This window comes from Cinclus cinclus, chromosome 9 (genome assembly GCF_963662255.1).
Source record: "Cinclus cinclus chromosome 9, bCinCin1.1, whole genome shotgun sequence".
In the NCBI taxonomy this organism is placed as follows: Eukaryota; Metazoa; Chordata; class Aves; order Passeriformes; family Cinclidae; genus Cinclus; species Cinclus cinclus.
Window position 1 is genome coordinate 13,300,984 of NC_085054.1, and position 24,753 is coordinate 13,325,736.

The following is a 24,753-nucleotide window of genomic DNA, read 5'->3' on the forward strand; positions in this document are numbered from 1 at the left end:
AGCATGAAGGATCAATCTGCTCAATATCCAATTACAGGTGAGGAAGGCAAAGAGGTGCCATGATTGACAAGGACTGGGATACTGGGATACAGGCTAACACAGAAACATCTCTGGTCAAACCACCTACAGCAGCAGCACAGCCTAAGCAGCATGGGCTACACCCCAGGAAGAACTGGAGATGGTACAGAGACTGGCACTGGGAAGACACTGATCCCCAAAAAATCGTCTGAAACAGAGAAGATGTAAGCACATACACAGTGATTTGGGCACAGGGAAAAGCACATTGTCCTCAGCTCCCAGCACAAGAAAAGGGATTCACTACATTCACTAAAATTACAGGGATAGAATACAAATGAATTCAAAATTGGCAAAACATTTTTTTTCAGTGATGTCATCAAGGAGCAAAATACTGCAAAGTCAGAGGACGGCTTAGCCAAGTCTCTGGTAACAAGTTGTATCTATGACAAAGAAAATTAAGAGAAGTTAAACTCATCTTTCAGAACAAGTTATTCTCCAGCTACAAAAGCTTTGGAGCAAGCATGTGTCCTGGCTATCTGCTGAGGGGTTTCTTACTATCTCATCTGAAGAACCTTGCATGGGACACTGTTCAAGACAGCTGACTAAAACACTAAAGATCGTCTAATGATGAAACCAGTAAAGCTATCATCCCTTCTGTCTTTGAAGATCTCCAGAAGGTCTACAGTCTGCTTACTCTGCCTACATGAAGAGCTTATTCAGACCAAAAATCCCAGGGCCATCTGTAAGGTAAATTTTTGAGGAGCTAATCTGACCACTGATGATGGATGCTCCTTTGCTCCACCTTCCTAATTATCAGGAACAAGGTAAAACATAATGGAAGAAACCCCTGAAACACATCTCATTGGATTCATCACTAATTTCATCCTCAGTAAGAACTCAACAGCTCAAGAGAAATAGGCTGCCAAGACAGACAAACAGCAAATGAAGCATCCAGGCCATCCTTTTTGTAGGAGACATCATAGATAAAAGGTTAACACATGGCTTTTTTGGTTTTTTTGCATTTAATTCAAGAAGAGGGTGTAATTCCATGAAAGCAAACAGCAGTACATTTGAAACTGAAGGCAGGGAACATTTTATTCCAGTGGGAAGAGCTGGCAGGGGAACCTCATTTTGCAGGGCCATGGCATCACCACTGTTAAAGAAAGGATTAGATATTTTTAAGGAACAGAACATTCACAACTAGAGAGTGACTGCAAAAACATGTTGCAAGCACAATAACTTAGGGAGTAAAAAGATAATAGGGCTTTGGACAGCGGCTCCTGAAGAGGCAGAATCATGAGACCCAGCAAAATGGTAAAGCTAATTTAACAAAAAATGCTAATGCTCAGCTTCACCTCTGTGCAACTAACATGCTTTGTGGGACCTTTAAAGTAAACTAAAAACTATCAGTGGTGCTGTGAAGCAATGTGCTTTGTTTCAGGTCAACCTTAGGGTATGTCTGAAGCAAGGCAGAGGCTCCAAGCACATTTTGTGCTCTGGGAGGGAAGAAATCCACATCCTGAAGAACTGCTGGGTGCAACATACTCTGCTGACACCAGCTTTGTAAGACTTAGGCTGAGTTTAAAACTACACCCTGACTGTCTAAACTAAGTTAAAAGGGAGCGAAAATCCAGCACTTACTCTTTCTTTACCCACCAAAGCAGCACATTCAGAACTATGCTAAAGACATCACTCTAGTGAGGCTCAACAGCTAAAAGCCAGACAGTTACAGTAGCAGTAAGACAGCCCTGGGTGGGGCCTTGCTTTTAAAATTTCAGAGGGATTGGGAGATACCCACAGGGTTTCCATCAATGCACCACTCAGCACCCTGTGAAAGCAAGATGCAATGTGTGGACCCTCCCCCCCCCCCCCCAAGCCAGCAAGACTTGGGGCCCAGCTGTTGAAAGGCTCTGATGCTTTGGGAACAAAAGAGGGGTGAGGATGAGAGATTCTAACCCTACCAGCTCTCCTGTTTCTGAAGAACAGAGAGCGCCACAGCCTGAAAGCACTGGTGCTCCCCTTCTGCACATTCACGGCTGGCCATGGCCACTAGAGGCCACTTGCCCCTTACTCCGTGCCACCTCTGGAGGAAGGCAGGATGGACACCTACCGGGATCCTGCCTGGCGTTCCTATCACCCTCAACAGATGGAGTTCAGAGAAGAGCAAAATTTTGCCCATGGGCCAGAGGGATTGATTTATAAGGAAAGGTTGGGAGCTAATTTTGTCTAGCACAATATGGGATGACTAAGATGGGGAGGGGACAAGCCAGCAGTCTGGAAAGATCTCAAGCATATAAAACACAACTAAAGATTTTTTTTTGTCAGCCATCCTTTCAAAAAGAGACTTAAGAATGTGTTAAAATTTAAAATAGAAACTTAAAAGGAGTATCAGGGAGAATTCTTCTAATAAGCATGATGCTGAAATACACAGCCTGCTGGCATCACTGCCTTGGTTGCCATAAGAAGAGCACAAGACAAAAAGGGAAACTAAAAAAACAAACCGCTAAATAAAAGGAAATGACTTATACCTTCATCCTACTGTATCTCCTGGTTATGGGGAGTACGTGATTCAGCATTCCCGCTAGAAGTAATTTTCAGTAATAGAAGCATCATGCCAGCAGGCCAGATTCGAAGGCAGGCCAGAAAAATCACAGCCTGCCAACCTGTGTGCACTCACACATCCCTGCTCTCTCCACAAGCACATCAGTAAACAGAGCTGGCTCACATCAATCACCATACCTTGTACTGGCCATCATACTCATCACCTAAGCTTAACAGATTTTGAAGGAAAGTGAGCAAGCATGTCCCTGCAATGCTGGGAGCTACATCATCTCCCACATGTTGCACACAGCAACTCCAGAGGGGCTCCTCCTCACCCCTAAAGGCTGCTTCACAGGACCAGTGCTTCCCTGTTTTGCTGAGAAAAACGCAACCTGGCACACCTTTGAGGGCCAGGCAAGCAGTTCACGCTGTCCCTTTGCAATAAAGATGAGTTGGTAACACTATAGGCAGGCTGCCCCAGCATCACGGGCAGGGGACTGCATGGAGACAAGCCATCAGGACCCACATCCATCTCCACAGCTCTTCCTTAATCCCTTGGCCAACGGCTGAGAATAATTTAGCTGTGGAGTGTCTAGACAAGGAGCGGATGTTAAGATAGGGATAAAGCTACAGGGGCAAAGCTGGTTTGAGGATAGAGGAGGAGAGGGGACTCCGGCTGATAGACACAGACGGGAAGAGCTCACAAAGGAGAAGGATTAGAGGCCTTGGAAGATTTTCCTGGGAAGAAATACTGATGTGCATATCCAAGGAGGAAAGGAGCAGGAGGGGTGCTATTGCATACATCAAAGCATTTGGATGCTGCTCTGACACAGCCTCAAAGCCAAACAAAACAGGAGTGGGCTGTGCAGCCCCTACCTTCTTCTCTGTCATAGCTGAGGAACAGACACACATACCAGAATGAAAAGGCAACACATAAGAGGGTAAACACATGAAGTTTTCCAGCACAAAGGTTTTAACCTGTGGATCTCACTGCCACATGGCTATGTTGAAATTTGTATTATTACACAAGCACTTTAGAAGGCTTAAATATTTCAATGAATCCTATACTCCACTGAACTATCCTGGATGAACCATCACAGACATTCACTCCTGAAGCACCGTCTGCTCCGTGACTCTCCCTCACAACAGGCCGTTCCATACGGTACCAGACGGGACGGAGCCTGCACGGTCCACAGACACAAACGAACACACGGAACAAAATTCACTCCAGAAAGAGGAGCCAAAACCAGACAGTAACAATGAGCCACCCCTCCTCTGGACGTACGGACGGCTCTGACAGACACACGTACAGCCGGGGAAGGAAAGGGACACAGACAGGCACTGGGGTCACTGCACCACGTCCGTGTCGTGCCGTGCTTTGCAAGCCCGTACGGTGCACAGCGCGGGACTGCTCCACGCCGCGCCGCATCCAGCCCCGAGCACCGTGCTGCGTGCCGTGCCGTGCCATGCTCCGTGCCATGCTCCGTGCCCCGCACCGGCAACCACCCGCACCGCGCAACGCACCGTGCAGCACCGGAGCGCCCCGCAGACGAGCCGGGGCAGGGCGGCCAGGCGGAGCTGCTCCAGCCGGGCCAGCGCAGGGACAACCCACCCACCCCTCCTCCGGCCCGTACCTCGCACCGCCGGAGCAGGAGAGCCGCCCGCCGCCGCGCCGCGCCGCGCCCCGGCCCCGCCGCCGCGCTCCGCCCGACACGTGCCGCGCCGCGCTGGCGGCGGGCGGCGCTGCTCCCCGGCCTCCCGCCGGCCCGGCCCGCTCCGCGCCGCCCGCCGCCGCCGCCGGGCCGCCGCCGCTTACCGGGGGGGCTGCGGGGCGGCGGCGCGGGGCGGTGGCGGGGCGGGGGCCGGGGGGCGCGGGCCCCGCCGAGCGGGAGGGGGACGCTGGGGCGGGCTCCATGGCAACCGGATGTGAGCGGCGGCCGCCTCGCTGGTGCGGCGGAAGGGCGCGCCTCGGCGGTAACGCGGAAGAGCGGCGGAGCGGCGGCGGGACCGGCCGTGCAGGGCCGTGCCGAACCGGGCCGGGCCGGGGTCGCCTCGGCCTCCCCGCTGCAGATGGCGGCGGCGGAGACGCTGGTGCGCGGCCTGGCGCGGCTGCTGCAGGACGCCGGTGAGTGGCGGCCGCCGCGGGCCTCGCTGGGCCGGGTCGTGTCCTGTCAGTGCCCCCGCTGTGTGGACACTCACGGCCTGGCTCGTCCTTCCCCTTTCCTGCAGGTGACCTCGTCCTGGACGGCTCCAGCACGCTGACGCTGCTCACCTCCACCCTGCAGCACCTCACGCAGGTCTTCGAGCAGCACCTGGGCTCCCGCAACCAGAACCGGGGCTTCGTGGCGCTGCCCTCGCACCCCGCCGAGACAGCCGCCATCCTCCAGGCTCAGTTCCTCTTCGACGTCCTGCAGAAGACTCACTCTCTGAAGGTCCGTACATACCGGGGCCGGGGATGCTGCAGGGCTGGCCAGTGGAGATGGCAGGCACAGCTTCGGAGCAGCCTCCTGGTGCCCATTGCCCCCGTTCGACGTGCAGATTTCGTGGGTCAGATGGCTCTCACAGGGATCTTGCCTAGAGTCGTCGCTCAGCACGATAGTCTATAGCTGCTTACCTAGGATCAGCCGTGCAACTCAGCAGAAAGTTTCTCGGAGTTAAAAACTGGGGTAGCAGGAGTTAATTATATTCTGACCTTGGTAAGGTGTTGTCATGGTTGGGCAGATGATTATTTCCTGAAGTGCTTGAGCAGTTCAAGCAGTATCTGGCACCTGAGCACAACTGAGCGCTACTGGAGTGATGATTGATCTGCCCAAGGCAGCAGAGCCAGGGAACTTGAGCAGAGGAGTCAGATGTTGTACATGCTCCGAGGCTGCTGCTTACTTCAGCAGCCTGGCCGTTGGTTCTGGTTGATCTCTTTCACAGCATGGGATATTTCTAGTTACATATCCTCTTTAATTTTAACAATAAAGGCTGTAGTAAAGAGGCCGTAATAAAGATAAAACTATAGATCAAGGAATTCTTCAGACAGGTTTTTGAAAGGTGGCATGTGCTACAATGCTGCACATGATTCTACTCAGCACTGGAACATGCTGGGAAGGTAGTAGAGGTGAAAGGAGCCTGAAAGGGGAAGAGGCATTAGCAGCTGTTTTGGGTTCCACAGCAGGGCTCAAAAGGTGTTGTGGCTGAGCACTAAAATCTGTGATGTCTTTAGAAACGTGTTTTCCCTGTGAGAGTGGAGCAGTATCTGAATGTTGTTGGAAGGATTTTGTAACAGTGTAGTGAGTGGGGAGATTGTAGTGGGACCCAGAGTCTGTGGAGAAAGATGGGTCTCCTGGCAGGAGGAGGCAGGGAGGGACACTGCAATGAGGAGGATGTTGTGGTGAGTGCTCCTGTTCATTAGAAAATGTGCTCTCTTTGCAATAAATCTGTAAAAAAGGGGAAGCTGCCCATTGATGTCTGGTAACTGGTGTACTTGGAGAAGCTAATACTTTATATGAGCCTGAGAGATTTTTAAGTTGGTGGAGGGAGAGGAGATGATCAAGACGCACAGTAAGAATGGCATCTGAAATAAACTTCACTAGAATGGATCATTACACCTTGCCAGTGCAAGCTCCCCTTACAAATGCTCTTGTTCAACATGCAGCATTAGTGCTGGCAGGCAGTGGGCAGTGATTCATTCCTGGCAGGGCTGTAGCTGTGGAAGCAGTAGTGGTGATGAGGTCTTGCGATGTCTGTTCTGCACCTGATGAGTCACTTCTGTGTGAATGTATATGTAACTGGCAGAGGTGACCTTTCTGGTTGTACTTTGCTGTCTGCAGGGGAAGTGGTAACTACTTCATTACTCACTTTCAGTAGCAGCCAGAAATACTGTTTATGCACTGTCCACAGAAAGCTTAAGAAGGTGTTTTTAATAAGCTGCTTTATGGTACATGAACAGCTTAACTTCCCTAGGCTGAAGGGGCCTGTGGCTGTGCTACAGAATACAAAGAGTAGGTTTGCAGGCACCTCAGTCTAACACTAACAGGCCTTATTTGGCCTCTTATGGTGAAATGCACATGCTAGTTCCACTCACTTGCTTGATAAACATAGCTCCACCAGTTAGTTTTGTCTTTAGTAGATTTGCTGGTTGTGGCTACTGAGGAGTTCAGCTGTCAGGTCTCCCAGTGGTGCTGAAAGTGATGAAGCCATTCAAGCAGGGGAGATGAAGAGGAGCTCCCTGGGCTGGCAGACCACACTTGCTAACATGCTATTCTCTGTGACCTCTGTTTTACTATGGATCCAGGGAGACAGTGCCACTACCAGTGCTGGGAGAGAGCTTTTAAGGGATCACCCGAGGTGCAGGGACAGCGTGGTGTGTTCAAGGTGCTGCAGCTGGTGCATCAGGAAGATGGTAATGCTTAACATGAGACTTCTTTTCTCATTTTTCTAGCTTGTTCATGTTCCAAACTGTGTTTTGCAATCTGCTGTGAAGATCTTCCCTTTCAAGTCTCTCCGGCATCTGGAAGTAAGTATAGATGGCAAGAGTGGTTTTGAGTCTTGCTGTTTGGGTTTACTTGACTAGTTTTGTGGTTGCAGAATGCCTCTAGTCCTAAAAACTGGGTAGGCTTTTGTGGCTTCCCTAGAAGGCTGAGACTGAACTCCTGCAACACTTGCTTGGGGTAAAACTTGGATCTGTTCCTCCACTGTAATATTTTGATGTGTGTTGTTCTTACTTTCTTGTCACTGCTGCAGTTGAGGTCTGTCCCTCCACACTGCCTCCGGGGACTGCGATTTGTCTATTCTCAGCTGGAATCTCTCACCTGTTGCAAATGTATCAGTACACTGGAGGTGAGTATCTCTACACAGCTCATGGGGTAAATTGCAAGAGAAAGGCTCTCTTGATCCCACAGCTCTTCATACAGGGAAGATGTAGAAGACAGTGTTAGCCCTTTTATTCATTTATGTTGGGTATGACTTCATCTCTCTTCCCTGTTCTGGGCTCCTACTCCTGTCTCAAGCATTGTTGAAGGATTCCCTGCTTGCAAGCACATGTGCTCTGTAGCCTTCTCATTAACTTCTTGAGAAGAATTTCTGGCTCTAGACAACATTTGTGTCAGGTAAGTCTGACAACTCTGTGTATGTGGCTGTTTCCACATTCAAGGCCTGCAGCTGGTCAAAGTTTATTTCACTGTACCTCAGCAGCCTTTTTTGAGCTTATTGTCGGAAGAAATGCTGTGCTCCAGTGTCATAACTGCTCTGCTGCCCAGCACATGTCTGAGATATGAAGGCAAGCTCCAGCCATGGAGAACTGAGTAGCATGGGCTGTGCTAGCCATGGGCCTCTGGGCTTCTCTCTGGGACATAGAAACAGATGCCTGCTGGAGAACAGGGGTGATGGCAGGGAGTGCTTTGAGAGCTTTTTTTATCTGTCAGGATGCAAATGTGTATCTTACTTTTGTTTGAGGGAGGTCTGAAAATGACTTTATTAACATGAGTCTTTGTGCTCAGTATTCTGAGCCTAAGAAAACTAACAGATTAGGTTAATTATTGACACGTCAGTGTAGGAAACAAAAGCATCTCCCCTTCTTTCTAAGTATCTGGCTGTGGGATTTCCACCATCTCCAAATACTTGAATTAGGGACATAAAATTCACTGCCTCTCTAAGCAAGACAAAGTCTGAAAAACACAGTATGTCAGCCACCTTCTAGACTGTTCTCCTATGTTAATCTGCTTTTACTATAACAACTAGTACTCAGCAAGGAATGTCTCCTCTCTTCTTCCTAGGAAATAATTTCAGCATGTGGTGGAGATCTGAGCTGTGCTCTCCCGTGGTTGGAACTGCAGACTATGAACTTCAGCTATAATTCAATTACTACCTTGGATGACTCACTGGTGAGTGGGGCATCCTTCCTGCATGGCTGAGGAGAAGAGAGGAGATGATCACAGCCAAGAGTCAGGGCCTCTGTTACTGATGCTGCTAGGTCTGGGTGGGAGGAAATGGGCAGTATTAATTTTGCTGGCCTCTCCCAGCAGGAGAGGCTTTTCATGCTTTGAGACAGCTGCAGGATCTGATCTAGTATTTTTTTTTCCCTCAGCAATTACTGAATGCTCTGAGGGTCTTGGATTTGAGTCACAACAAGATCCAGGATTGTGAGCACTATTTAACGGTGAGTATTTTGGGCTGATCAGCAGAGTTTCCTCCTGTGCAGAGGATGCTGCTAAAATTCTGTAATCATTGGCATCATGTTCCTACGAGGTGAGGTATAATAAAAGAAGTCACAAATGTGGTGTGACTTTGAGCTGGTGCTTGCAGCCCAAAAACCCTTGCCCTGTATGTGCAGCCCAAGTACCACTGAGGCAGAGAAGGCAGTGTTCCTCACCTCTAAGACAGAGAGTTAGTCTGGTTGTCACTTGGCAGTCCAGCATGGCTGAGTGGTAAATGCACTGAAACACACAGGGTATTCTGTGTGTACAGCCCCTCACAGGGTGGGCACTCAGCTGTTGCCAAGACTGCTGTAATCTGTGCAGCAGGTGAGAATTATGCAGCCAGGCATGGGGCTGTAGAAGCTTACAGTTCAGTTTGTTCAGACTATACAGTTCAGTAGCATTTACTTCCTGCTCTCAGCAACCAGTCAGTCACTCTAGAAAAGGGGCAGTCCATCACAAAGGCACGTGTGTTTCTGGGGAAAGGCAATGAAAAACATGCTTTGCTGGGCTAGATCTGCTTCCTTGAAGCAAAGCTATGAAACAGATTTTCATGGAGTTGATGGGGCTCACAAGGTATCATTCCCCATCATCCTTACAAAGGTAAGAAAGGGTTTCTTTTGTTTGCTGAGGCAGGATGTTCAGTCCTTTCCTGTGCTCCATTGAAGCTGGGGAGGAAAGAGAAAGGTGCTCCTGGCAAATTGTGTAATGATGCTGAGCATCCCCAAACACACCACTCCAAATGTAAACATTGAACTCTTCCTGCAGAAACAGTCTTAAGAAACTCACTTTTTGGTTGACTTTGTTGGGATGAAAAGAATGGTAGAAGCTAGTGCCGTGTCTTTGAGTTCAGGGCCAGGCTTTGAGATAAGATCCCAATTGATCCAATGCTGCTCTTCTCTCTGAACAGACCCTTACAGAGCTAGAATACCTCAATCTGGCATACAACTTCCTGTCCAAGGTGCCAAATCTTGGTATCTTCAGCCGATCCAAGCTGGTGACTCTGATCCTGCGCAACAATGAGCTCGACAGCATTAATGGTGAGCCCACAGGGCAGGAGCATTTCTCAGTTCAAAGCCTTCCTGTTGTCCTTAGAACAAACAGAACTTGAAATCTTGGGCACAACTGTTTTTACTGGGTTTTAGTTTTGGGGGAAATTCCTAAGTTATGTCTTCTAGCATGCTGATGGCTTCTTGCTTTGTGCACAGGGGTGGAACAGCTTGTGAATCTGCAACACCTGGATGTGGCCTATAACCTGCTGCTGGAACATGCCCAGCTGGCACCATTGTCCACTTTACACTATTTAAAAAAAGTAAGCATAAAGCCTAATAGGTTGCTAGATGGTCCAGGTGTGCAAGATGCAGACTTTGTGGTAACCAGAGAGTTTTGACAGATAAGTTCAACTCTTCAGCATTTAATTTTATTGCAGGAAACTGATGGGAGAGCCTTAGACAGACACCTGTGTTTCAGCCTTCATTTTTAGTAACCCTTCCTCAAGCTAACCTTTTTTCATATATTCATCCCCACTTCCTTGCTTGTTCTTTCTGATTTTAACACTGTCAAGTTCAGTAAAGATCCTCCCATAATCCTGTTGTGGATTTGTGTGTTCAGAGAAGTCTGAAGGAGCATGGCAGTCACTGCAGTGCTTGTAAAAGAAGATCATAGAATCAGAGAGTGATTTCAGTTGGTAGGGACCTCAAAGATCTAGTTCCAACCCTCCTGCCATGGGCAGGGACACAACTCCCACTAGACCAGGCTGCTCAAAGCCACGTCCAATCTGGTCTTGAACACCCCCAGGGATGGGACATCCACAGTTTCTCTGGGCCTTCAAAGGACTGTTCTTTCAATACTTCTCAGAGTCAGTACTGAAAAAGTTTGTAATGATGTAGGTCATGAGTAGGAGGTACTTTAATCTTCTCTATTTGCTGAACTAATTTCAGGAAGCATTGTAAAATCCTAGTCCTCTCCTGGACTGATAACTGTTCCACTGTAAGGATATTTCTTGAAGGCTATTTCCTATTGAAGAGGATAAAGATTGAAGCATGCAGGCAGGATAGACTGGGATAGAGAATATTGCTTCTAGTAACAACTTGTCTGTTTTCCTCACCCAGCTGCATTTAGAGGGAAACCCAATATGGTTCCATCAAAATCACCGATCTGCAGCCCTTGTCCATGTATCTCCCAGGGCAGCCTTCTCCAATGTAAGTATTAGCCACCTGCCTTCTGCCCCTTCTGTTGAAGGCACAGGGTGTTCTAACACTCAGGGGCAAATGAGGGAAAAGAAGAAAAGAAACTTGGAGATTTATTCCAGCTGTGTTACAGGGGTGATTGTTTTGTGGTTGCTTCTTTTTTTTTTTTTTCTTTTTCACCTGCGGTAGAGTAGTTTAACCTTAAATTTTTATGTGATGTGCTGGCCAGCACAGATTTGAATACTGATCTCAGGTCAGGTTTACACCACCTCAGATCTTAATATGTCTTCACTGTCTACTTCTTCAGTTTTGCTCACTGATGGAACTTAACTCTGTTCCTGCTAGATAGTAATGATGTAGCTGGACTGTGCAAAGAAGGAACTCACAGTCTTGGCCCACCTTAGCTAAGTATGTACTACTTTGGCAGCCATGGCCACTTCTTTGTCTCCTTCACTCTGCTCTCAGCCAGGTGTCATCACTGTTCCCTTACACTCCAGTGCTTAGGTCAGTTCTTGGTAATCTGGTTTCACAGAAGCCAGCAAAGACAATGTTCTGGCAATTTAGCAAAATAAACAACTTGCTAACGGTCAAAGATGTTCCAGAGCTTGTCTGCCCTTCATATTAGTGGCAAATGGCTGGGCTAATTGTCTTCAAATTGTATCTTGGAAAAAAGCTTTCACTAAGCTCAAGTTACTGGAAGCTCTGTGGAATCAGGCTAGAAGTAGGATACAGGCTTTGAGGTGAAAGTGAGTACCTTTCAAAACAATTTGAGTTGTTGTAGAATAATCTATTGTACCTCTTCCGTGAACTGTCTTGGAAACGTTTCTGGAAGTTATAAAGTCTGTAAACAGGAAAACCACAACAGTCCCTTCTGGCCTTATATGCTATTAGTTCAGGTAGCTACAACTAAAGGAATGGTGGATAGGCAAGGAACAGGGTTGTTTTTTTGCAGTTTTTTTGCCAGGGATCCCAACACTAGGGTGGCCTGAAGGGAAGTAGGAGTCAGCAGAAGTTGTCCTGAGTATGTGCCAGCCAAATGGAATCTGACTGAAAATGGGTCTCTAATTACAGTTCTTCTTGGACGGGGAGCCACTCTCTTCCTCAGACTTAATGGTAAGTATAATTGTTAAAAATTGGTCTTACTGGCTTTGGGACTGGGAACTCTGATAGGTTTTTGCATTTTCACGTGTCCTATTAAATCTTTATGGGCTACCTTGACTTTGACACAGATCATTTTGTCTCAGTTCATGCTGATTCCTAATACTTGTTGGAACTGACCAGTGTAATTTATTCTGGCTTATGTAGCCCTGCAGGACTTGGAGCCTTGCCTGTTTCCTCTTCAGGTACAGTATGGTACTTGACACTTGAACTACATGTCAGCAAAATAGTTATCAGTTTCCCATCTGCTATTTTTCAGAAAGACAGAGATTGAGTTAAATCAGAGTGGTTGAGATAAACAATCCAATCAACCAGACAGGATCTGTAGTCAGTGCTTTGACTGAGATGGGGGAAGCTTGGGGTGAGGAGCAGGAAAGCTGTCAGCCTGAGTTATGGCTTGGTTACCTTGTCTGCCCTTTGCACTCAGCTGGCAATACTCTCTTCTTCCTGCTTTAGCACCTTCCAAGACTTGTGCAGAGTGTGTCCCAGTCCATCCACACTTCTACCTCAGAGAAGACTGCACTGGACCGCAGTGCACTGGAGAGTTCCTGTGCTGCAGACTTCAGCGACAGTCAGTCTCCATCAGATAATGTGGTCGTCAGGGTCCCTCGAAAGAAAAGCAAGGTCTGGGACTGACATAGCTTCTTAGCCATGTAGGTGGCATGTTGGGTGAAGGGGATGCCTTGATGTGGAAGCCTCCTGCAGTGAGATGTGGTCTGGAACTGACTGTGTGGTTAGTGAGCCCCTACACTGCTGTGTGTTAGGAAGGGGCTTTTAATATCAATCTTCATATACCCTGACAAGTGTTTTATGGCGTGTCTCTACACTTCAGCTTGGCAGAGCCCCTCATTACATACTGTTTACATTGTTCTAGTTCCTCACAACTACTTTTATCCTGTTTTTTTCCAGGGAAAAGTCAAAGTGCGCAGGGCAAGTATTTCGGAGCCAAGTGACACAGAACATGAGCCCCAGGCATTACCCCTCTCTGCTGGTGAGGCTTGTCCTCTTCCTTAATAACACAGCAGCTAAACTGCCCACAGTCAGAGTGGTGTTCTGGCCTGGTGTCTACATTCATACTTCCCAAGTTTTCTCTCTGCAGGTCTGGTCCTGGAGCATCAGAAGGAGATGAAGCGCTTGGCCAGCTTCAGAGATCGCTTTGGTGCTGACTGGCTGCAGTACAAGAGACACCTGGAGGAACATGACCAAGTACCCGTCATGTCCCGCTGCCGTTCTGCAGATGAGATCACAGGCAGACCTGCTGTAATGGACTTGCAGAATGAGAGCTCTGACCCAGAGCAGGAAAAGCCCCAGGTATCCCAGGAAGGATCCCCTCCTCCTTTGGATGACACTGTAAAGGAGGAAGAACCTGAAGTACAGCTGGATGAGCCTGTGGAAGGAGAACAGAGAGGAGAGGAGGAGGCAGATGAGCTAATGCTTGGAGAGGAAGAAGAGGAGAAGGTAGAAGGTAAACAGGTCCTTTTATTGCTGTGTTTAAGGGCTTGGATGACAACAAAATTAATCAGTTAATTCATCAAATGTGGTTTATCTCTGAAGCTGTATCATGGTGCCCAGTATTGTGGGAATGCTAAGGTTCTGGGTCCAGCAGGACTGAAGGCCTGCTGTGTGTACTGACCTGTATTGTGTCTTGTTTGGCAGTGGACCTGTGCCAACCAGTGCTGGTGAGCCAAATAGAAGGTGAAGGGGACCCAGAGCCAGACTGGATCTTCCTGCGAGTCACAGCTAAGCATGTGATTGAGGTGGAACTGAAGGCTGCCAGAGTCCTCCACAAGCTAGAGCTGAAATGCCTGAAGAATGTGGAGACATCTGAGTTGACCTGGAAGAGGATGGTGAGTTACACTTCTCTGTGAGCCTTTGTCATCTTACTCCCTGTGTATGGCAGCATTCTGGATTTGGGCTCCTGTTGAGAATCCTGCAGGTCTTTTCCTAGCTCCTGCTAAGCTTGATTGAGCATTTCTTCAACCCAATGCATGTGTATCTAATGGCATCTGTATTGCTTAGACTACCTGCAATAATGCAGCAGAAGCCAGCATCAAATCTATTCCAAAGCTGGGATCTGAAGACAATGGCTGGACTTGTTCCAGTGTGGAAAAATGAGAGACTTCTCAAGAGGAACTTAAATGAAATGGAGATCTCCTTTCCATCCATTGCTGGCCTTGGAGAACTCTTTGTGTATTGCATTGTTTCTAGAGCAGCACAGAGCCTAGTGTGATGTTTAAAAAGCTCCTGGCAGCTCACTGGGCAGTTTGCCATCTGCTCTAGGTGCACACTTTAGCATTACCAGCCCTTTTTGGCTTTTGTGGTTCTTTAGAAAGGGAGTTTGGAATTTTCTTTTTCCTTGTGGTAGGATTTTTACATTCAGTCTGTATACAGACATGTTCACAGGTTTCTCTAATGCTGTTTTCAGTAGAAGCTCCAACTCATTTTTAAACCCTGCCCTTGTGCCTTTTTGAATGTTTGTGGCTTGATATTCTTCTGAAGTACCTTCATGAAAAGGTCTCCTGTTCGAAATGCTTTGCTTTAGGCCTTGAAAGTTACTGTTGTAAGTTTCAAGTGTTCATGCAATTTTTCAAGCACTCAGCACAAGTGCTGCCAGCACTCATTAGCTTTATATTTGTTTATTTATTTCTGCTCATTTTACCAGACTCCCAAATGCTATCACCTGTAGAGGCATGCTTAGGACGCACTAAATTAAGTGCTTGTATAGCCATGTTTCAACGGTCTGCAAGCAAATGTAGTCTGTGAAAGCTTCTCCCTCATCCTAGAAGGGGTGTTTTCTGTCTCCTGCAGGACCTGGAACGAGTTTTCCCTGTCCTCACGTTGCACTTCAGCTACATTCGCAAGGACCGGCAGAAGCGCAAATACGTGGTGCTTGATGACTGCCCGGAGCAGTGTCTGCAGGTGGGGGAGGCTTGGGGAGGGGGTAAGACGCTGAATTCTTCCAGTCATTGTAGGGCTGCTGAGCACATGAGCACCTGCTGCCCATGTCTGGCTTGTTGGGATTTCTTCTTCTGCACAGATGAGCTGTGGAGGGCCCTGTAAGCATGGCCATGGGCAGTGGAGCTCCTGTAGTATAAACGGTGCTCTCAAGGAGAGAGTCTTGCAGTTTTCTCCCTCTTGGGATGAAAAGTTGTCAGGCTAGTGATCATTATGTGCACGTGTGTGCAATGTGAGATTTTTGTGGGTGCTGAGTGGTGTGCTGGCCTGTGCTTGGTCCTCTGGACAGTGAATATCAGTGCTATGTCCAAACAGCTGCTGTAGGGACTCTGGTCTCTAATCAAATAATTTTTTTCAATATATTTTTTAAGCACATTTAAACAAGTTGTTAGAGGGAAGACACAAATACATGGGACAAGAGGGACCTTGTCAGTATGTAGCTGTCAGACACAGACCTGCTAAAACAGGCTGTCTTGGTCTTCTCCAGGGGAGCTCCATGCCCTTGGCAAGTCTTGCACAGCTGGGAAATGTTCTTGCACCCCTTACTCTCTGAAATGCTGTAGTGAGGCATGTGACAATTGCTGGTGTCAGAAGCTTGATTTTATTAGGACAATCATAGCTACCTGATAGCATCCTTTTCCCTGTGCTGCTACTTTTAGCGTATCCTTGAAGTGTTGTCCCCAGCTGTTGAGGAGAATCGGCGAAATCTGGAACAAGAGAAGGGATCCATGAAACTCCAGTGCCTGAAATGCAAGCAGGAGTTTTCACAGTCCGTGGCCCCCTGGCATCAAGGTTCCTATCCTTCAGAGCTTGGAGACACCAAAATCCTGGAGACCCTAGTTACCTCAGATCAAGGTAGGCTGTAGTGCCCAGGAGAAGGATGTTTGCTAATTAATGCCCAGGCAGATTTCCAGAGTGGCAGCTGTGGTGCAGAGCATGGAATGTATAGGAGATGTGTTGGCTGTATTGGAGTTTAAAGCCTATTGTGGGATGAACTCTCACTTGGCCTACTTGGACTGGGAAGAGCCTGCCTTGTCTTCTGGCAAGAATAAGGCAGTGGTTTAAGGTTAAGCAAACAGCACTCCTGTTCTGGGTGGCCTGAGGGAACACAGGGGTGCTGGAAACTGAAGTCTGGGAGAGGACTTAAGGGTCATGTAGTCAGTTCTGCCACAGAGACTTTATTTGTTCTAAAGAGCTTTTGCTAATGGAAGCTTCCAGGGAATCTACAGCAGTATTTCAGGTAAAACTTTGGCTGTTATACATCAGAAAAACAACCAGAACCCTAATCTGAGTCTCCCTGTCTGTGATCTTAAGCCCACTCCTGCTGTCACTTTGGATGAACAATTTATTCCTTTCTTTGTACTTGAGGGCCATTGTTCTACACTGGCAACTTTCCTGGTTTCTGTTCTCTAGACTAAACAGGCTGAAGTCTCTAGATAATTTACTTGTCCGTCATATCTCATACATTCAGGTTCTTGCTGGTCTTTGTAATTTTTCCCATTTGTCCCCATATTTCTTTGGCTATTTAAAACTAGATGTCATATTTCAGCTGAGATGTGGTTAGTCCTGAGTAGGCATCTTCTGATTGCTGTGTTTTTCAAAGCTCAGTTTATATATGAAGTGGGGAATGCCTTAGCTGAGAAGATGCTCTTTGACAAAGTATCCTGGGATTGAAGTACTGCAAGTGAACACAGAAGTGCTGTCCTGGCTGCAGCACTTTTCTCCACCTCGGGACACTTTCTTCTCCCTGCCAGAGTGATGGGAGTTCCATGATCCAGCTGGAGTCTGTTCTGGTGTGGGTGAAGGAAGCAACAGGAATCAGTCAGAAGGGATGAGGACAGCTGGGAAGGGACACAGCATGCTGGGGATGGAGGTGGCTAAGGAAGATAGGATTGACTGGTCATCAGCTTGGGCTTCAGAGGTTGTATGAGCACTTGCAGATGTAGAGGAAAGTCATGAGCCAGGCCCTGACACAGTTTCAGTTGCAGCCACAGCACACACTGGGCACCCTAAATCTGAGCAGAACTATTTCATGTGGCACTGATCCAGAATTTCTGGTTGATTTATGAGGGGAGGTATGTAGGATATGCTTCTGAAGAAGTTGCTCAACAAGCTGCTCAAGTCAAACCATAACTATTCTCTACCTTGAAAAGGGAGAGCTCGTGGTTTGCAGAGGAGGTGGGGGGAAGTAAAACCTTGCTGGGGAGAGCTGTTCTGGCTTTTCTTTATACCTGACAAAATCTTTCACAGGTCCTGCAGCAGCTGGTGAGCCCATAGCCTGTCCCCATTGTTCCAGTGACCATGTGGTCATTCTACCTTCAGAGGCGTGCTCCAGCACACCTCTTCTGCCTGCTGCTGACAGCACGAGTGAGGACCTGTCAGACTCTGTGCTGGAGGGAGGCAGCCAGCAGGAGGGCCCAGAGGAAGCATCTGTCCTGGCCAGTGAAAGTGGGAAGTTCTACATTGGTGGGGAGGACAGCTCGGAGATAGACACCAGCAACAGCACCAGGACCCCAGAGCTGAGCACTGAGCCTGACAGCACTCTTCATCCCACCTCCCATGGATCACATGGCAGCTGTGGGAAGGAACAGGGTGTGAAGAGCCAGTACTTGTCCCTCAGCCACACGGACACCAACGGGGGCAGCCTGATGGGAAGCTACCATTACAGTGTTTCTCAGGGGCCCACTCCTTCCCCACTCTCTTTGAACTCTGAGTCCGAGGAAACATGGAATCTCAGTCCTTGTGAGTATGAGGAAGCTGTGCAGGGTTTAAGGGTGTTGAGAGCTTGTTGGTTTTATCCCTGGTGCTTGGAGGGTACACTTCCTTCCTGTTTAATGGGGAAAGGGCACATGAAGTACAAGCAGCCATGAACATTCACCTCTGTTAAATCCTCATGCCTGAAGGTAGGAAAGTGAGTCACCTCCTAATACCTGTTACTGCTTAAGCACTGAGTAACAGGGTCTTGTTCTGGAAGCTGCACTGCTCAGTTACAGATACATTGGGTTCCTGTGGCATCCATGAGCTGCCAGCTGGAGCATTACCTTTGGAAAATATTATGCACAATTTCTCTGTATTTATTTTTTGGCTTAAGTGCTGTGTGAGGCTGGTGTGCTAGTAGGAGGTTCTAGTTTGTGGATCTACAGTTGCTTGTGCTTTCTTCACTTTTTTTGTGAGCTTCAGATGACAAAACCTGTCCAAGAGACTGCATGCTGGCTGTGTGAGGGTTGTCATGCAAGACAGGACATCCACAAATGATTTTTCTGAAGGACCTTGGATTTCTGACATAGCAGACTGCCTTTGCCTGGGTATTAGCTTGTGATTTACAGAATAACAAGGTGGAAAGCAGCTGTGGAGGTTACCTGGTCTAGCCCAGCAAGTGAATCTACTGCAGCTGAGTGTAATTCTGATTTGCAAACCTGTTGGTTTCTTAATCTATAGAGGCCTCCCCCAGTCCTTCAAGACTGCCTTGCCTCAGAAGAGGAGTCAGTGTAGAATCACAGCTTTAAGGTTGCTATGTTCAGGCTTGTACAACTGAAGTATGAGAAATAAAGCAGTCTCTTTTCTGGGGTCGAATTGCGAGGTCCCAGTTTAAAACTGAACCTATAGAAAGTTCCTGCTGAGGAGTGGTTGATTAGTGTAGTGTTTCTGGTGGAGAACAGGCTCTGCTGGGAAGTGTGAACCCTTGGGCGGTACTGTGGCTGTTGTATAAATTATTTGGTTACACAATTCCATGACAAACCTAATTATACTCTTTTAGCAGTTTTATTGGTGTCTTCCTCAGGCCCCTTTAACCTTGCCACGATCAAAATCAGAGTTAAAAAGTTGACCTGTGCTGACACAGCTGAAATAAGAAATATCTTTCTGGCTTTGTGATAAAAAATTGCCCTCTTGCCAAATCCAGCAGCAAAGCAGTGTCCTTCCATGACTAAACAGCTAAGCACAGTTTGAAGCTGGCTTAGACCAAAGCTTTGTATATCTGAAAACAAAGCAAGCGTTGGAGCAATGAAGTCCTCTTTTATCTCCACATGGAGACTTGTAGCCAGTAAAGCCCTGTGTTTGGGCCCTTTGTCTTGAGGAGAGACTTGATGGAAGCAGATGTGCAGAGGGGGTGACTCTGCTGCCCTGGTGCCTGTCTGCATGACTGGGCAGCCCCTGGTCAGTGGTCAGTGTCATTGCTGCCCTTTGTTCTCCTCAGCTGTGAACAGTGTCCTGAACACAAGGGACTTCCGGGCAGTGGATCATCGCCTGAAGCTGTACCTGGACATGGAAGTTTTTGAGGAGAATGCTGAGGAGTTCCAGTGCTTCCTCAAGGTGAGCTCCCACAGCACCACTTCTACAACTCTTCAGCTGTCCCTCTTGCCACCCTTCAAGTTCTGCACTGATGTGGCATCTCAGAGGCTGTGGGGTGTGAAGGGAGCTGAAGTGTCTTTGAGGCTGGCCTTTCTGTGGATGAGCTGTCAAGGAGCAGGCCAAGGCTGTGACCCACCCTCTGTGTGCTCTAGGTGGTCATGGTGAAGTTTGGCCGGCAAGGAGAGTTCCTCTCAGTCCTGGTTGCTTCTGATGTCAAGATTTATGTGCTGGAAGTCACCAGAGCTATCAGGTGAGGACCCTGCAGCAAGTCTGTGAGTGCTGAGTAGTGCCAGGCTGTGCTAGGCTTGCTGCCCTTACCCTGGAGGGTGGCGACATGCACAGGCTCTTCTGACAAACCCCCTGCTGCAATCTGACCTGGAAGAGGAGATGGGGCAGCCTGCTGCAGCTAAGGACTGTGCTCTGTGCTTAGGGGACAACCTACAGACTGGCTGAAGAAGAATGACTCTCACAACCTGTCAGATATTTCTCATCTGGAAGTGGGACTCTGCCACCAGAGCTTGCGAATTGAGTTTGAGAACCCAAAAACTTCCTACAATCTGCTGATCCGGAACCAAAGCTGCTGTGACCAGTTCCTGCAGACCCTGACAGGTAAGAGTAGAGCTGTAGGGGGGTGGGGGAGAGAATTTGAAAGATCTGTTCTTGGGGAACTATCCGGACAGCTATTGTTGGATATATGTTGGAAATTACCTTCTTGACAGCTCAGAAAAAAAGCTGGGAGAGAATCTCACTAGTACCATAACTTGCAATACCTCTCTGAACAGTAGAGGAGTGTCCTGAACTGTTACGTCCTGCCCTTGGGTTTGTAATAAAAGACACCTGCCTTGTCCCCCTCTTTAGATCTCATGCAAGAACTGCCTGCTAAGCACAGGAGTAAGGTGAAGGAAATCCCCACCGTGGAAATGAATCCCCAACACTGGCTATGGTAAGAGCCTGTAAGAGGTTGGGATTTCAGGTAGAAAGGCATGTCTGCTTATCCATCAGACCCTGGGAGGCATGGTGCTGAAAACAGGGTAGCACAGGAGGAGGCACTACTGGAGTTGCAGCCAGGCCTGTGTTATTGGTTTAAGGCAGCTGTCTCAAGTGCCTGCTGCACAGAGGGAGAACAGGCAAAGGGGTGTCATGGGCTGAGCCAGACGGGGTAACTTCAGCTCTTATGGAGGAGCCTGAGCAGGGTATAATGGAGGGAGAAAAAGCAGGAGGCAAAGGGCAGCCTTCTTACTTGTAAGAAGTATTTGGCTCTTGGCTGACAAGGTGGTAGTCAGAGGACCAGGAGAGGGAAGATTTTGCCTTATCTAGAAGAGATGTGGGTCCCTCCCTTCCCCAAGAGGACTGGGAACAGTAGCTTATTCATGGCAAACCTAGACTGGAAATAGAGTGCTTCCTTATCAGCCCATTGTTGTGTCTCCTCCAGGCCTCTGCTGGACACCAAGACCACAGATTCTGCAGCTGCAGGTGACACTTGTTTCTTCTACCTGCTGGCCTACCTGATCCAAGGTACAGGAGATCTCAGTAGCCAGATGTCCCACACGTTGTGCTGACTGAGTACATACTTGTGATTTTAGTGTACAGCCTGGGGGAAAAGAGCTGTGTCCTTTGTCCAGCAGTGAAATGGGGTGGGGGCATGGGTGAGGGCTCTTTGCTAGTGTTGGGTTGTGTAGGATAGCAGCATACTTATGTACATCCAGCAAATCTCCCATCCTTTCTACATGGAAGTCTAGTTTTGGTGACAACTCAAGAAGCTAGAGATTATCTGAGGGCTGGATCATTGCCCTGATATGAGGGAAAGATGAGGAGTCATAAAACCAGCTGGTTTGTGTGAGTTGCTGAAAGGTTTCTTCAATTGGGAAAACAGTAGTAGGTGTCCAGAACCTGAGATGATAGTACAGGAGGAGCCTGCTGGAGCCCTTCACGTTTTGTTCTAGGCCTTGCTGAGGAACAAATGCATTAAACTTGGGGTTTGAGTCTTCAGTGAACAATTCCAGTGTCATCCTAGCTTGGAGCACTGAAGAAAGCAACCTAGCTCTTAATCACATTCTGACCAATTTGATAAGCTTTTGCACCCCTGGCCACCATTGACCACTGGGGAGGTATGAGAGTGAGGATCAGAAGGAATCTGTGGGAAGTATGTTTTTTGGTATCCTCAGGCTGAATGAATAGTATATGGGAGGGAGAACTTACAGTGCATTTTTCTTACTCTACAGTTTTCTCCTCTTTTAGAGTATGATGCCCAAAACTGGACACAGTTCCAGCTGAGATCTCATTACCAAGTAGACAGGATTAATTAAACATCCCCTTTCTGACAGTCTACTAATTCCCAAGAGTGCGATGTGATGAGAAAAGCAACATACTGCTGCATCAGCTTGTGATACCCTGTGACCTCAGCCAGTTTTGTTAATAGTTCCCTATTACTGTGCATCTAACTTATTCAAGTTCTAGTGCTTTTAATTTGCATCCACTGAAATAGCTGGATTATATTTATGTTCCCTAATTATTATCAAAACTACTTTCCTTTCTGTCATATTTATGACGCATCCCAGCTTGATATTAAACTTTTATGTGTGTGCTCTCTGTTTCACCCATCAGATATCTGCAGCCAGACAAATTCAGGCCAAAAAAGGCAGTCTTTGAGCTGCAGCTGCCAAATTTTAACTAAGGAGTAGTAAATGTTCCTTAAGAGGTCAAAGGACTTAAGTGACTCACTTGAGGGCATGGGCTGGACAAGCCTTGCTGGGCAGTGGTCTTTCATATACATGCTCCTGCAACAAGCTTGGATAAGCTGGTCAAGCCCAGCCACATTTCAGTGGCCTGGTCCCCTCTTCAGTCAGGAAGCTGGATAAAGTTGTTCACCCAAGTTACTGCTACTATACAGGATTTCCCTAGGGGAGGAATGGAGAGCAAAGCTGGTTCTGTGGTGACTCAGGCTCTCAGCAAAGCCTTTCTTAGTCTCTCATATCCTTTTAGGGGCATCTGCTTTCCCTGTGACCCTGCTGAGTACCCGAAGCATGCTATTTCTGCTGGAGGAGAATCACCAGTGGCAGGTGCAGCCCTCCTTGGATGAAGACCATGAGGCAGAAATGCTTCCTAGGAGCAACATCCAGTTGAAGGAGAAGCAGCCAATCACCAGTATTAGCAATATCATAACCTATCGCCTCTGTCCTTGTGACATCAAGCTGATGCTTTACGATGAGGTAACTAGGAGGTGGTCATGGCGTCAAGGTGCTGGGGGCTGACTGTGCTCAGATCATGTTCCTGCAAGAGACTCTTGAGGCTGTCATCTCCCATCCTAACGTAGGGCCTTGTACCACAGAGCCAGGGGAGCACAGTGGAAAGTCTTGCAGGGGAAACTCGACTGTTGGCAGCAGAGAGGCAGGAAGGCATTACAGAGGAGTTAGGAGGAGCTGGCAGTTGTGCTGGGGGATGGTGGCTCAGGGCTGATCAATGCCTGTCAGGCCAGTCTGCTCACTTGCCTCCTTCCCTTTTCTCCCTGTCAGGTACTGAAGCTGGAGAGCACTTGGCACATCCGCACAGAGTGCCCTGAGCTCCTGGTAGAGCTAGTGGAGTGGATCCGTGGGCCCTGGGAGGAGATGTTCTCAATTGAGCTACGGAAGGCTGTGTATGAGGCACTGGAGTGAGCCTGGTGACAGATGGGACTTGGAATCAAGTGCTGCTGTGCCAGCAATGGTGCACAAGTGTCTCCCACTCCCATCTGACCTTACTGTTCTGTGGCCTCTGCTTTCCATGCTACTCTTGTCCCTGGCCCTTCCTGGTGAGTAAAAGGGGAGCACATGATGGTTCAGACTGCACAGTCATTTATTTGCACTGGACTGGCCACTGAAGGAGAGGGTGGAGAGTGTTCCTTGTAATACTACATAAGCTACCCAAGGGCAGCCAGGTGCCATTTCTGGCAGATGCATTTGCTGCCTTCTTAGCTGTCTCAGGACAGCTATCATTATATGCTGATGATTTTTTTTCCTCTCCTTCCTTCTTGTCCATGGTTTCCCTCAAGCTGCCTGTTTCAAACAGGAGCGTGATTGCACAAGGGGATGAAGCATGTTGTACACAACCTCACAGAGAGCCCTTTCCTGTCTGCCTGGTGGGGCACGGCTCAGTCTGCTGCTGTAGTCTTTCACTGTCCCTGGAAGGAAGGAGTCTCAAGGTTCTCAGCACAGAAATGTGTTGCTCATTGCTTAGGGGTCAGGACCTTTATGGGCACCAGCAGGTATAAGCGAGGCTTAAGCTTTTTCTGAGCAGTCCAAAAGCAAGAGTCTATTTTAACATGAGTTTTACTATTTTCTATTGTAATAAAAGCTTATATTTATTGAATTGTCATGTTTTCCTTGTTTCATCCTTTTGCAGTGCCATAATATCTTTCTAAGGGCTTCTATACTAGCTTTGCTGCTGCCTCAGGGGTTCCCTAACTTCTCACCGGGTTCAGGCCATTCTCCCCTTCCTGTTCAGGGTGGGTGCGAATGGGCTGCTAGGCTGATCTTCTCCACCTTCCTGGCTTCCAAGCAGCAACAAAGGAACAAGGTTTAAACAGGATTAGACTGACGCCAGGTACAGGTTGGGGTATTCTCCTTTGACAGTTGCCTTTAGGTGGGCATCCTGTGGCCTTCCAGCCCCAGCACACTGCTCACTGGCTGCACAGAGGCTTGTCTCTCTTAGGAGCTGTTGCGGGTGTAGCTGTGGAGGTGGGTGTGCCTGCTCTAGGTTCTTCCCTGTGTGAGGCTTTACCTTGTCTCAACCTCTCCTGCACAGTTAAATGCAGCTCAAAAAAATGATGCTGCCTGGCTAGGGCTTTGCTATGTCATAATTTCTGCCCCTGCCCAGTGAAGAGCAAAGATACTGTGTGTGGTGTTTTGATGCAGCTGGAGCTCCCTGTGTGGGTGGGCAGAAATGGACCTGTTACATTAAGGTGCTGACAGGTGGGACCTGGTACGCTAAGTAGGGACCTTTACTGATGGTAGCTTTTCCCAGAACAGCATGTCTGTTTTCCTATGAATGTTCAATCCACAGCCTCAGGGCAAGTTTTCTGACTCTTCAATCCTTAGTGACAAACCTGTATTTTATATCAATGTGATCTTGATTTTTATGAAGAGGTGCATTTAACATTCAGTGACCTAATGCCTGCTTTCTTTGGATATTGATTATGGCAGCTATTCACAGTAGTCTCTATGACATTTAAACTTTCCACATGCCCAGAGCTGGTGTCTGTGGCTTCAGTTTCTGTCATGGAGAAAACAGCAGGGACTTCACTCCACTGCATCCTGCTGCTTCCCTGAAAAGATGCAATAAATTTTCCCTTCCTGCTCAAACCCGTCTATAGCCTTAGGAGAGCA

The 24,753-nt window shown here is 48.0% G+C and overlaps 1 protein-coding gene across 1 annotated transcript; it reads left to right on the top strand.

Annotated features, from left to right (window-relative positions):
- The first annotated feature begins 4,554 nt into the window (after positions 1–4,554).
- On the top strand, positions 4,555–23,683 carry STK11IP (serine/threonine kinase 11 interacting protein). Its single transcript, XM_062498189.1, has 24 exons — positions 4,555–4,684; positions 4,789–4,991; positions 6,989–7,063; positions 7,291–7,386; positions 8,322–8,429; positions 8,633–8,704; positions 9,652–9,781; positions 9,950–10,053; positions 10,853–10,942; positions 12,002–12,043; positions 12,545–12,712; positions 12,998–13,079; positions 13,188–13,553; positions 13,745–13,935; positions 14,897–15,007; positions 15,703–15,898; positions 17,294–17,785; positions 19,239–19,354; positions 19,546–19,643; positions 19,824–20,002; positions 20,252–20,336; positions 20,826–20,908; positions 22,376–22,602; positions 22,906–23,683. The coding sequence occupies exons 1-24, from the start codon at positions 4,630–4,632 to the stop codon at positions 23,044–23,046; spliced, it is 3,510 nt and encodes a 1,169-aa protein (XP_062354173.1). The 5' UTR covers positions 4,555–4,629; the 3' UTR covers positions 23,047–23,683.
- The last annotated feature ends 1,070 nt before the right edge of the window (positions 23,684–24,753 follow it).